Source organism: Plutella xylostella, chromosome Z (assembly GCF_932276165.1).
Source record: "Plutella xylostella chromosome Z, ilPluXylo3.1, whole genome shotgun sequence".
NCBI lineage: Eukaryota > Metazoa > Arthropoda > Insecta > Lepidoptera > Plutellidae > Plutella > Plutella xylostella.
Window position 1 is genome coordinate 14,418,072 of NC_064012.1, and position 14,226 is coordinate 14,432,297.

The window sequence follows — 14,226 nt, forward strand, 5'->3', positions numbered from 1 at the left end:
GGTAAAACTAGTAAACAAATTATTTTTATTTTTTTTAGTTTTGTTTCCATTTACAACGCCACACCCTGTTTTAATTAGTTTGTTATTGTTACCTACACATGTTGTATAAAATAAACTGTTTATGTAAAGTTTATAATCGAAACATTGGCAGGGTCAGTGTGGCGATTGGTAGGTACTTCTATAAATTAATTGAATATCGGCGGTCAGCTCGGTTCGTACAAACCAAACGTACATAACTATATTAAATACATACATACTTGTGTTGAAACGTAACGGATCCCACCACAAATTTAATAACTGTTACTAATTGCTCCGCTTTTGGTTAAAATGGGTTCTTACTTATACCTAAAGTCCCGCAAATAGAAGGATACGTCACTTAATTGCGGTATAATCGACTGTTGATGAACCGGTCAATTTAGTATCTGAGATTAGAAAACAGACTCCGTTATATGTATATAGGTTCATCACGACCCATTACGTCCCCACTGCTGGGGCACTGGTCTCCTTCCAATGAAGGAATGGTTTAGGCCTAGTCCACCACGCTGGCCAAGTGCGGGTTGGTGGACCCCAACACAAGCAAGCTTGTGCTGAAAGAGTTGTCGGGTAAGTGGGCAACCCGACTGTCAGATGTTTTCAAGCCGCCCGAAGGCCTCTGACTAGGCTTAACGACTGCTGCCGAAGCAGCAACCGGGACCCACGGCTTAACGTGCCGTCCGAAGCACGGAAGCGTCCAGAAAAGCACCATTTGAAATTGGTCACCCATTCAATGGCTGACCGTGTCAGTTGTTGCTTAACCTCAGCGATCAGTTACGATCACTGAGGCCCGCTCGACTACGGACGCTTCGTATATAGGTTGTTTATTTCAAATAAGAATATTACATCAACATTCACTTAAAATTGAAACTAAGATGTCTGATTATACAATTTACGAATTCCATTCAAGCTGAACGTCCTAGTAACTAATTCAAAACCTGACTCTCATAATTATAGTGCTTATAGGCCCGATTTCACAATTTAAGAAATAGGCTTACTTATCTGAGACTAAGTGCCAATTTCTCCATAGTCGGTTAGAGCATAACTAGGGAGTAGTGGTTGACTTTTGACACATCTGTCATGAGTTTTATATGGAGATGACGTATAATTAATAAATCAATCCCTGTTGGTTAGATTACCGACAATGGGGAAATTGGCAATAAGTCGTTTATTTACTCGATACTTTCGAGAGAAAGAAACTTATTCTCGGGCAACCCTTATTCTTCAATGGTGAAATCCGGCCTTAGAATCATATAAATTATGGATGCATGGTTATACACATAAGAGGCTTATACCCAGCACAGCAGTGGGCAGATTCGGGCTGATAATGATGATGATGATGATGTAGATAAGTATGTTGTAGAAATCATAACATTTCTTAATTGTAACAATGCGAAACAGCAGGCTAGTAAAAGCTACGGTTTCCTATTAAAAATATAGATCTAAAATTGTTAGTTAACCCTAATTTGATCGACAAAATTTCATATTTACTTAGTTAGCAGCTGAGTATTTACCTAACTAAACCGAGATTAACCTATTGGAAAGTTCACAAGTTACATAATATATTATTACATTAGTTTAATCCCACGTTAATCATAGTTCCAAAGTTAGTGTTTGCTCTATTACTAGCTTTTGACGTGAGCTTTGCATCACTTTCATTTATACAGAATAGGTGCTCCTGAGAGTCAAAAAGTTTTACCGTGGGAATTCCGGGATAAAAAGTAGCCTATGATTTTGCTCAGGGTCTAGACCATATTTATACCAAATTTCATTCAAATCCGTTCTGTAGTTTTGGCGTGAAAGAGTAACAGACAGACAGACAGACACAGTTACTTTCGCATTTATAATATTAGTTCCACAGAATGTTCACTCAACCTATAGTTAGTATATCAAGTACCTATTTATTAAGTACATGTTATTTGTAGAAACTTTATTAGTCAGATTTTATTTTGGGTATTTAAAATAACGCATTACGGTTAGGTAAATCTTTTTTTTTATCGGTGCAGTTTATTCGTTACAGACATACAAACCAATGATACCGACACGGTATGTGAAAATTAAAACCGTTTCTCTACTACGTAAGGTAAATGAGAAATACCACTTCTTTCTCCCTTTTCAAACCTAGGTAAAATCAATTTCCGCCAGCAGAGAACTAAAGCAACAGTTACCATTGCAGCCTTGCGCAAATACGAACTTCTGCATTTAACATCGGATTATTAGTTCTCGGAAAACGGAGGTTTGTGCAAATCCCCGGGACTCTAGTTCGAATCATGCTCAAAGAGGTCGATCGGGAATATCGGGACGCAGAATAAACAATACTCGCCCAGATATTTGTGTTTGGAGAGTGCCTAAAGGGGTTGCTCTCTAGCTCAAAAAATAGAAGGAAAAGAGATATCATGTAACCGGCACGTTTAAAACCACGAGATAGCATATCGAACCCGTACTCTAATAATATCGTTCAATGCAAAATTTTCAACCAAATGAATGAGTTTGTGCAATTTGTTCGGATTCGGAACCATCCAATCCAAACCGTCACTACGTATACAGGGTGTGGTATACTATGAATAAAGATTTTTGATTTTTTTTTATTTTTTTTTATTGAATGACTTTTGGTAATTCGCAAAGTAAAATTTTTGTTACTTTTTAGAAACTTTGATGTTTACGTGACTTTTACTATGGAGTGCTGATTTTCTTTTTACCAATTTGCAAAAGACATTGAACAACATAACGATACAAAACTACAATATAGAGTCTAGAATCTTCATTTTTCGTAAGCTAAAGAGACCCTTCTAGCTCCCGGCTCCCATTTCCTCCGAAGAAGCACTCCGATACGCAAGCAAAAGTAATACAGACTCCTTATTGGTGAAATTTCAGTTGCATCCAACTTTACAGACGCAAATAAATGCAGAATTTTGCGTATATAAAGGACTAGGAAGGTGGTAATACAATTATTGGATTAAACCTAAGGATTTGTGGTTAATCTGAGGATTAAACGGATTACATTCATTCACGAAGCTCGTTTTTTTAAGTTTAAACTGTAATCCTATCAACAAGAAAACATTTTCGTATCAAAAAAGAATTCGCTCACTTTCATATTATATTTCGCCTCGTTTATGAAGGTTTATTTTAGATTAATCATTATCTATTAAGTACCAGTTTTGATGAAAAGACTAAATGTAATGCTCCTTAAAGACACTTATTTCCTGGTCTCTTCCCAACCAATTCTTACCCACTTTCAGAGCATCAGTCATTGACTTATATGTTACTAGCGTAAGGACAGGCCCAACCGTTCTAGAAAATGACACCCTTGCGTTGGCCCTAAAATCTCATAAATCTGTCATAATTTGTATGAATTGGGGCCAGCGAGCGGGTGCCATTTTCTTATGACAAAACGTTCTGACGGGCGTATCCTTCCTTTTGAAATCATTGGCATCAGTGCTATTAACCTAAGCAACGTTAAAAACCCACAACATTTAACACAAAAAGACGCAGAACTTTTGAACGGCTACGTCGATTTTGATAAAATATGGCTAAGTACACTCGGGTTAGTAGGTATTACCTATGACTTAAAAACACAAATCGAAAATCAGTTCTACCATTTACGCTGTTACAGACAGATACACACACACAGATACCAAAAACACAGTTACACAGACACATAGTTACACAGGTACACAGACACCGAGTTCGCCCTAGTCCAAATGACAATGAAACCTACTTTCATTCCTCTTTCCACCCAACTCCTAACCCACTTGCATACCCTCAGCGCCAAAAATTTACCTACATTTCCTCCCACAGTGCCCTACGACGAGGTGGACACCGAGTCCGCCCTATTCCAGATGTTTGACCAACTCCTCCCCACTTTCAGACCATCACAAACTAACCAACCTCTTCTCCCACAGTGCCCTACGACGAAGTGGACACCGAGTCCGCCCTAGTCCAGATGTTTGATCATGTTCACGCGCCGGTGTGCAAGTACATCGTGGCGCTGGGCGCGGTGGCCGGCCTCACCGTGTCCATGTTCGGCTCCATGTTCCCCATGCCGCGCGTCATCTACGCCATGGCTCAGGACGGGCTTATCTTCAAGTGAGTTTTTGTGTGGGTGTTACACGGGGCCGTTATCGACGTCGATAAAAATCGATGCGCCATATTTGTGGCGAATAATGATATTATGATAGTGATTTTTATCTACGTCGATAACGGACCCGTGTAGCGAAAGCTGAAAAGCTTAGATAAATATAAAGGAGAAGATGAAGTGTCGGTCGGTGCAAAACGAACTTCATAAGAAGGACGGAGTCATCTTCAGGTGAGTTGCGAAATTTATACTTTGTTGTTATGTGAATTAGGGTGAATTTATGTCAGTGATTGATCCCTATGCTGTCATCTATGCCAGGAGTCAGGAGTCTGGTCGGACTCATCTTCATGGTTGTTATTAAATAATACAAACAATTAAAAAGTTCAACGTACAAAATTCCGAAAGTTTTTTTAATGAGGTATTTACATTAATTATATTACATTAATTATTTAAACTTTGGATACAAATCGGTTCGAGACACAATACGAACAAGATGGAGTGTCGGTGCAAATAACGTATAAACAAATAAAAGCTTACTTGGAAAGTAAGATAAAATATTATTTTGAATTAGTTCGGTTAGAAAAATGTATACTTTATAAATGCATTAGTGCAATCGTTGTTATTAGGTTTAATTCTATCCGTTTGCCTGTAAACAAAATGCAGGCAGTAGGTATATTAGTTTGTTATTGTATGTGACTCTATATTCATTATGAATTCAAAGTACATTATGAAATTTACATACGAGAGACTTTTATGCCGGAATCTACCCGTCATAATGTGTGCTATCCTTTAACGGGTCTTTTTGGTAAGAAGCTTCGTAGGTAATTGTTTTACATTCAACAAAGCATACTGGCTGTTGTGTATCGAGCTATCACATTTTATTTTTAGAAAAGGGTTCTGAATTTGAAATTGACGTTCGACAGCCTATACCGCTTCATTTATTTACTGAATACATTAGATAGGTACCTACACAATAGGCAGCTCATAATTTTTTGCGCGGATCGGAACACCTTTGTTCTGCAAGTTTTGATCGACGTTACTGATTTTTTATTTTCTTACTTATACTCGAGTCCACATTGTTTGGTGCTTTCTTTACCGAATATCCGCCATATGCATTTTTTTTATTAATATGGGCCTTTTTCACAATGTCTGGATAACGACTATTATCCAGACCTATCGATGAGCTCGTGAATATATTAAAATTCTTGGCAACATTATTCAGACTTCAGCGTAACTGACACCAGGCGTACCTGAGTAATTTTCATTAGCCGTATCACGTTAATAGCAGCTTACAAGCTGTAGATAAGTCTACCATTTAACGTCGCACTCATGAGATGCTAACAAAGAGTGCTAATTAAATAGCAAAATGTATGAACACCGTATTCCTTTGTCTACCTATCAGACTTGGCAGCGTTATACTTCAAACTTGGTGCAGCGTGACACGTGAATGTTTTCCAGCGAAGATGCTTATAAAAGTTATGAGGGTGTGATGTTTATTGACAGGTTAGCGGAAGGGGTGGGGCGTGCAGGCTTTTACAGTCTCTTCTTGTTCTTCTTGTTAAAATAACTTGAGATCTTGTAAAGTAGGTTTCATTGGTTTTGATCTCTTTTGTGTTTGTTATTTTGATTTCGGTTCTTTGTTTATAACCTAATGACGGTTTAGTATTTAGATATTTTTGAGTTGGAATATAATTTATATTTTTGTTTAGAAGGTTCTTTGACTTTTCTCACATAAAATTTGGCGGCTGCATAGCATATACATCAACTTTCGTCAAATCTACCTACATACTTATCTTAAAGATTTTTAGTACCATTTGTGGTATTCTATGATATTAATAAAATAGATCAATTAGTTAAATAATAAATTAATTCTATGGGACGGAAAGCCTTTGTGGAAACACCTAAGCAAAGCAATACTTGGACAACAGTTAACTAGTTAACTAATAAAGTACAACAATAAAGTACCTACGTGTTCTTAAAAGCCCATAACTAAAACATCTTCACACCTAGAATCTAGATTAACCCTATCCACAATACAAGTATAACCTCTCAAACAAGAGCACCTATACTTATGTTACAGCCTTCACAGTTTTCGAGACCGCCCATTACTGATTCAATAGAGAGACGGAGCCTCGCAAATTATGAGAGTGTCGGAAATGAGAGCGGCTGGTGGGTCACTCTATGTAACGAAAAAATAAGTTTCAGAGCGCGGCCGCGCGAGCCAAGACTCTATCTCGTTGTATTAAACGTGCTCATTGCATGGCAGCTCTCGTTCGTTCGTTTTTCGTCAGTATAGAGTAACCCTCTTGGAACCGGTGCCTGCCACGGGTGCTTTCTCCACTGCTCCGAATAGTGCTGTCGGTAGAAGTCATCGAAAAGATAAATAACCTAATTCACCCACCTTCGGTTATGAAAAATGTTGTGTCTGCTCATCAGTGCTCTATGCTTTATGCAAACCGCTAACTAATATTTATGCAAACCATTACAATTAAGATCTGATCAGACTCGTTAAAAGTAGTTAGGTAGTGCCTAGTAAAAACAATTCGAAAGATGATTATGATCACCCTCTGAGCACTGGAAAAGACCACTTACAAAATAACGATACCAAATAACCACATATAATATGATATAACATTAAATAAAAAAAATATACAATTAAGTCACTGAGCTAACTTTTTCATTGCTCGTGAGTGTTTATTAATTAGTGTGAAATGTAATCCAATTCCCGATACCCGACGGTTGAAGTGGAAACAGACCCACAGTTAACGCGGCTGTTGAAGTTTGTTGTGTAAAACGAAACATTTATATTTCTATTGTAGTCGCACGCCCGTCAGGTGGCGCCACTGAATTGTAATCTATCTTCTCTGTGGTTGTAATTTGTAACGTAATGTTTGTGCAAAATTATTTTTGAATAAATACTAATTTACTAAAGTAATCCTGTTTATTTAAAGCCCTGTTCCATCAGGTTATGGGCCCAGCACGCTTCCACTGCGCCCTTTCACCACCCAATATATGATTAGCTCGACCAAGATCTCTCATTTCAAATGTCCTCATCAGTTCTTCCTTTAGTTTTTCTTTTTCAGGAGTATCCTTGCTGAATAGTAATATGTCATCAACATAAAGGGCTAGTATAATGAGATCTCCTGCATCATCCGTTTTAATATAAACACAGGGTTCACTGACTGATCTTCTGAACTGCAGGTTTAACAATGCATTATCTATCTTATCATACCAACTTTTTGAGGCTTGTTTTAGACCATATATTGCTTTATTCAATTTGAATACATACTCTTCTTTGCCTTCCACTTTGTACCCATCTGGCTGCTCCATGAAAACAGTTTCTGCAAGATCACCATTTAAAAATGCTGTTTTCACATCCATATGGTCCACATGCATATTCAGATTGACAGCTAGAGCAAGTAAGGTACGTATGGTAGAGTATCTTACCACAGGTGAGTAGGTTTCCTTGTAATCTATTCCATATCTCTGAGTAAATCCTTTAGCAACAAGTCGGGCTTTATAGCGTTTCAACTCACCATTCGGTCCCAGCTTTTTCTTAAAGACCCATTTGCACTTGACAGCTTTCTTTCCTTCAGGTAGTAATGTTAGATTCCAAGCTTTATTTTTCTCAAAGGATTCATACTCATCTGCTATTGCCTTCTTCCAGTGTTCTTTTTCAGGACTGGATAGTGCATCTTGTATTGTTAACGGTTCATCAGATTGGCACATCTCTGTTGCACTCCGCACTATGGCAGCAGATTCCTCTACATCTTCATAATCACTTGATGTTGCATCTGTAGCCATACCAGGGGTCCACGTCGCATCTGAAGCATTATCAGAAACACAAGAATCAGAATCAGTGTGGCTAGAATCTAATATCTCTATGACAGGCATGAGCTCTTCTTCTTCATCTCTTTGACTAGCATTTTCATTATCTTCAATATTACTTGTGAGTTTTATTTGACTACTGGTAGCACTGTCATCCTTAAGTAATTTAAGATCTGAAGCCATTTTGTTTTCTAAAAATTGAACATCTCTTGACTTAATGCATTTAGAAAGATCCTCTGGGTCAATTAACCTATAGCCTTTTGATTCCGTGCAGTAGCCCACAAATATGTACCTCTTACTTTTAGCATCTAGTTTTCTTCGTTTTTGACCTGGTATCATAGCATAAGCAACACAGCCAAATGTTCTCAGGTTAGATAAATCTACTTTATTACCTGTCCATTTCTCCTCGGGCGTGGTGCCTTTCACTGCCCTGCTAGGCGACTTGTTTTTAATGTAGATTGCTGTGTTCACAGCCTCCGCCCAGAGCCTTTTGTCCATTCCAGCGTCTTGCAGCATGCACCGAGCTGCTTCCATAATTGTACGATTTGCTCTCTCCGCGACACCATTTTGCTGCGGGGAGTATGGCACTGTGGTCTGGTGCTCGATGCCATGCTCTCTCAGAAACATCTGAAATTGGTTATTGACATATTCACATCCATTATCTGTTCTAATTTTCTTTATTTTCAAATCAGTTTGGTTTTCTACATAGCTCTTAAACATCTTAAATACTGAAAACACTTCATCTTTAGTCTTAATGAAATAGCCAAAGGTCATTCTTGTGTAATCATCTATGAATGTTAGCAGATATCTAGCACCACTATAAGAGGAAACTGACATTGGACCACACAAATCTGAGTGTATAAGGCCTAGTTTATCTGTTGCCCTATTATAAGATTGTTCCGGAAACGGCAATCTGCTTTGTTTCCCTTCGATGCATGCAACACAAGGACTATGTTTTCCACCAGTATAATTAATTCCATTAGCCATACCGTTTTTAAGTAGATCCATGCTTCGTCTATTCAGATGTCCGAGTCTCCGATGCCATAACTCCTGGGTTGACTGAGCCTTGCACATTTTTACAGTCTCAACTGGTTGGCTCTCATTAGTAAACTGAGCCACTGCCGGTAGTGTAGAAGATGGCTCACACTCGGACAGAACCACTGACTCACACGCTGCCACCGCTGCTAGCTGATTTGCAGTTGTACACTTTGGAATCTCCATGTTTAGTTGATAAACATCATTTACTTTAGTAGCACTTGCAATCACTGTCCCACCAAAGCAAATACTGCACTCTTGACTGTCAAAATGCACCTGAAGACCCTTAGCTGTCATCTTACTAACAGAGAGCAAACTCGTAGACAAGTCCGGCACATAAATAACATCACTTATTTTTGTTATTTCTTGTTTTCCATTTAACAATAGTTCTACATCACCGTGTCCTTCACTATTTATTTTCTGATTATTTGCAACTGTCACTAACCGAGGATTGTCCACAACATAGTTTTTTAATAAGTTTTTGTTGTTTGTCATGTGAGAAGTAGCACCAGAGTCCACATACCACGCATTCGAGTTAATGTCCACTGCTAATGCTGTTAGTAATGTTCCATTCCATGCCTTTTCACAATCCTCACCACTTTTATTTATAGTTTTCAATGGACAGTTTCTAGCAAAATGACCTGATTGTTTACAAACATAACACTTAACCCTCGAGTGTTTGTTTACACCTCTTGATAACCTATTTGTCAACAATGCACTTTCTTCACATTTATCAAAGTCTCTGCGCAAGTTCTCTTGCAATAGTTTACTTTTCACGTTTTCACTGCACAGTTTAATGTTTGAATTTTCCAATGTCATTATAAGTGGATCGTAGTCTGCCGGTAAACCACTTAAAATTATCACTGAGAGAAAATCATCGTCCAACGGGGCGTTTATGTCTCTTAGTTGTTGATCTAAGTCGGTGATCTTCGTCAGATAAGCTTCCATGTCACTAAATAGTTCTAGCTTCAGCCCAAACAGTGTACGCAAAAGACCAAGTCTTCTACATAACCCGCGATCTTCATAAGCCGTTTTTAGGTTAGTCCAGGCTTCGTATCCAGTCTTAGCATTTCGTACATGAGAAAATGACGACGGCTGCACCATCAAGCAAATCTTTGCGAGCGCCTTCTGTTGTTTGCGATCATCTGTGACCTTGGGTGCTCCCGGCGACGACTCTTCGATGCAGTCCCACAAGTCTTCGTGTATCAAATACATACGCATTAGAAATTTCCAGTTCCCGTAGTTAGCGATACCATTTAGCTTTTCAAAGTTTACGGAAATTCCTGAACTTGTGGCAGAAGACATGGCGACGCCACCGGCTCCAACCGGCGCCATATCACTTTTATCCATCTTGATTTATGGATAATATAATCAAAAATACTCTTGAACTTTTATTTTTCACGCATCCTGGGCCCATAACCTGATGGAACAGGGCTTTAAATAAACAGGATTACTTTAGTAAATTAGTATTTATTCAAAAGTAATTTTGCACAAACATTACGTTACAAATTACAACCACAGAGAAGATAGATTACAATATATTTCTATTGTAGTCGCACGCCCGTCAGGTGGCGCCACTGAATTGTAATCTATCTTCTCTGTGGTTGTAATTTGTAACGTAATGTTTGTGCAAAATTATTTTTGAATAAATACTAATTTACTAAAGTAATCCTGTTTATTTAAAGCCCTGTTCCATCAGCGGCGAAGAAAAATAACTTGAAAGGTAATTAATTGGCAGTCGAGGTATCGTTGAGATCTATATTTTTTATTAAAATGGAAAAAGGATTTCCGTTTATGATACCTTTTGTGGTGAGTTAAGTAATAAAACTTTAAGTAAGTTTATGGATAAAATACTGCAGATGGTATTAAATTAAATTACATGGAAAATGCGGTTATTTTCTTTACGGAGTGCGATCTACGACGTCGTAGTCTCTGTACAAAACATTATTAGATAGGTACACCTTCGAGCAAAGAAACAGTTCCACTTATAAAATGTCGAAACCAAATTATCAATTTTGTTAAAACATTTAATTCAGAATTTGATAAAAACTAGTTTTCTTACTGTCCACCAACCCGCACTATAGGCCAGCGTGGTAAACTAAGTGCCAATTTCGCCAAAGTGGGTTACAGTTTACAGTATAACCAGGGATTATTGCTTGACTTTTGACTCATCTGTCAAGGAATTAATATGGAGATGATGTATAAATTGATCAACCTTTCCCTGGTTACGGTCTAACCGACTATGGAGAAATTGGAGCTAAGCCTAAAACTCTTCCTTAATTGGAAGAAGACCCGTGCATCAGCAGTGGGGACGTGATGTAGTTACGTTAACTAGTGATGTTCTTAACTAGTGATGTTCTTCCAGGCGCCTGTCGACGATCTGCGAGACGACTGGAACCCCCGCGTTCGCCACCATCGGGGGAGGCCTGGCCGCCGCCGTGGTGGCTCTGCTGATCCAGCTCGAGGTCCTGGTCGAGATGATGAGCATTGGTGAGTGGAAGATAAACCTGGGAACCAATCAGAAGGGCTTGTACGGGGCGCAAGACGCGCGATGTAAAACTTTTATCACGTCTTGATGTGCGCGTCTTGAGCCGCGTGCAGGTTGTTGCAGCAAAGGTGGTAAGAATAGTAAGGTGAAATATGACTCATTAGGGTCATCAATAACTATTGTTCTAAAACTTTTGGAAATTCAGGCTTTCGGCTTACTTTACCCCTTTTGCATAACCCTGTATAATGGGTAAAGTGGCTGTTATTTCTGTTCTTCGTTGTCGCTGTGACGTCATTTTGAGCGAAACGGGTATCACAAATATCATGAATCCTAGGATCTACTATCTGATAAAATTATTTTATTCTAACTGAAAATAACAAGTTTAAAATATATTTATTAATAGGTTATCCAGAAATAATTTTGGAATCAGCATCACTGAAATACTTCACATATACCAACATAGATGCCGAATGTAATTGACGAATGAAACATTAATTTGAAATGGAGGTGTGAAGTGTTAACATAATATTTGTTCAACACTCGCGGGGTGTACAGTACAATTACTGCATAAATGACACAGCGAATATGTAATCACTTATTGGCTTTCACTTTATTTATCCGTTACTTTCCGTATTTTGTAGTTAGCTGTATCTATTTGGAAGCTTTGAATCATATTTACCCGCACTAGGCCAGCGTGGTGGACTAGGCCTAAACCCTTCCCTCAATGGAAGGAGACCCGTGCTCCAGCAGTGGGGACGTGATGGGTCGTGATATTTTCAGAAAAATAATATAAGTATATCTACTTACATACTTCTTGCAAAAATATTCGATGTAAAACTATATTAATATTATGCAAAAAGCATTTTATTATTTCGTCGCACGCTAAAAGTACACGCTATTTTTGCACCGTGAGCAGAAAATTGGTCGTGTGGTCACTCAGTTTTCATATTTACGTACCCATTAGCATAGTATTTTAAGCCCCTGTTTCACAATGTCTGGTTAGTCGCTACCTGTCGGATAAAATACATGCTTTCACTGTCTAAAAAATAATAACAGAGAGTGACAGCATATATTTTATCCGTCAGGTAGCCACTAACTAACCAGACATTGTGAAACAGAAATGTCAGAGATTACCTATTATGAGAAAAACAGAGTTGTTGATTTTGAGGTACGTTCGCAAGAAATGTTCAATTTATTGCGAAAAAAATTATACATTTCTGTTATTTTAGTGAACTGTAAAAGTTTCTGCAGGTATCGGTTTATCTCATTATAATTAACTTCATTTAAGTATTTTAAGTAGGTATAAAAGACAATAATATTATTAAAACGTTTTTTCTTTATGTTTGTAAAATACGTAAACCTTTGTTTATGAAAAGTTTATCGTTCAGAACCTAGGTACACAACACAGTTGTTCGAAAATCTGTTTTCGTAGTTAAAGAATAAAGTTTAGATTGGCGGTAACTGCTCCGAAACACCTCGGATTTAAACTTCGTCTAAAGTTTCTGCTTTTATTCTATTCATTAAATAAAGTTAAGATAACAATTTAAACACTGGGTAGAAGAAACTTTTATAAAGATTATTGCTGCGTAATTTTTCTTCATTTAGGCACTCTTACCTACATCAATAATTAAATGTTTTATAGACTCAAAAATACAATCTCTTTTAAAAAACGTTTCCCTTTTTGTCAAATAAATCGATTTACTAAAGTTGGAAAAGTACATAACTTAGTAGGTATCTACTTAAATCTTAAAAAGCCATTTAACAAACTTTGATGAAAACCAGAAAATTGAGTATTAAAATACTCATAACTTCGGGATACTTTGTGATGCGAATAATCGGAAATATAAACATCATTCCAGCCAATACATCGATACTCTCTACGTATTTTCCATTTGTCTCTTTAAATATGTAATTTATTCTAAAACCAACTGGGAAATTACCTATACTATACCTACGGCAATTTTTCTTTACGTCAGGATATTCAAAATCTTGACCTCTCCATTTTTTTCCTTGATCCATTTTTACTTTTTAGTTTGAAGCATTAAATGATGGGCTGCGTATTTTTGTGTCTTTGTGTATATTTTTCATTATGTGTCAGTGCAAAAACGAGGGTCTTATATTTCGATCATTACAAAGAGGCATGTGTTTATATAGCCTCATTGTTCATTTCGAGGACCATAATGACAATGACATATCTGGGGGGTCACTATAAAAAAACACCGAGAGTGGTGGTCACGTATATTGTGACGAGATAGAGTCGTGGTTACTTACTAAACGTCGTTGTCCCTAAACTTCAGGACGCTGCGCTAACCATGAATCTAGTTGTTTCTATAATAATATATCTCTAAGAGGTTACTATCAACATTTGTACACACTTACCATCAAATTCATAGGCCGAATTTTAAGTTCAGAAGATGTTTACAAAGGACTTTGTAACGCATGCCATGGATTCGGGTAGCCCCCGAATTCATAAAATAAATATGTTGAATTCTGACCATACCCTCTCGTCCGCAGGCACCCTCCTGGCCTACACACTAGTTTCAACCTGCGTGCTGGTGCTCCGCTACCAGCCCTACTCCAACAACCTCATCGAGCTGCTGCCCCAGAACCTGCGCACCCCCGTGCCCGGCACCTCGCCCGGCACTAGCCGCGAGACTGGCTTCTCTGTAAGTAACTGAACAGTGCCACAAACTTATCTGTTCCGGTGAGAGCCGACGTAAATATTTCGTTCGATTCCATAAGATTTTAAGTTTGAGTGGTAAATCGT

General features: G+C 38.0%; 1 protein-coding gene across 1 annotated transcript in view; it reads left to right on the forward strand.

Annotated features, from left to right (window-relative positions):
* The window catches only part of LOC105391703 (probable cationic amino acid transporter), a 132,236-nt gene that overhangs the window by 95,137 nt on the left and 22,873 nt on the right, over positions 1-14,226 (forward strand). Inside the window, exons 8-10 of the mRNA XM_048632939.1 lie at positions 3,936-4,119; positions 11,337-11,461; positions 13,974-14,125. Coding sequence (XP_048488896.1) covers positions 3,936-4,119; positions 11,337-11,461; positions 13,974-14,125 — 461 coding nt within the window. The remainder of the gene's footprint in view (positions 1-3,935; positions 4,120-11,336; positions 11,462-13,973; positions 14,126-14,226) is intronic.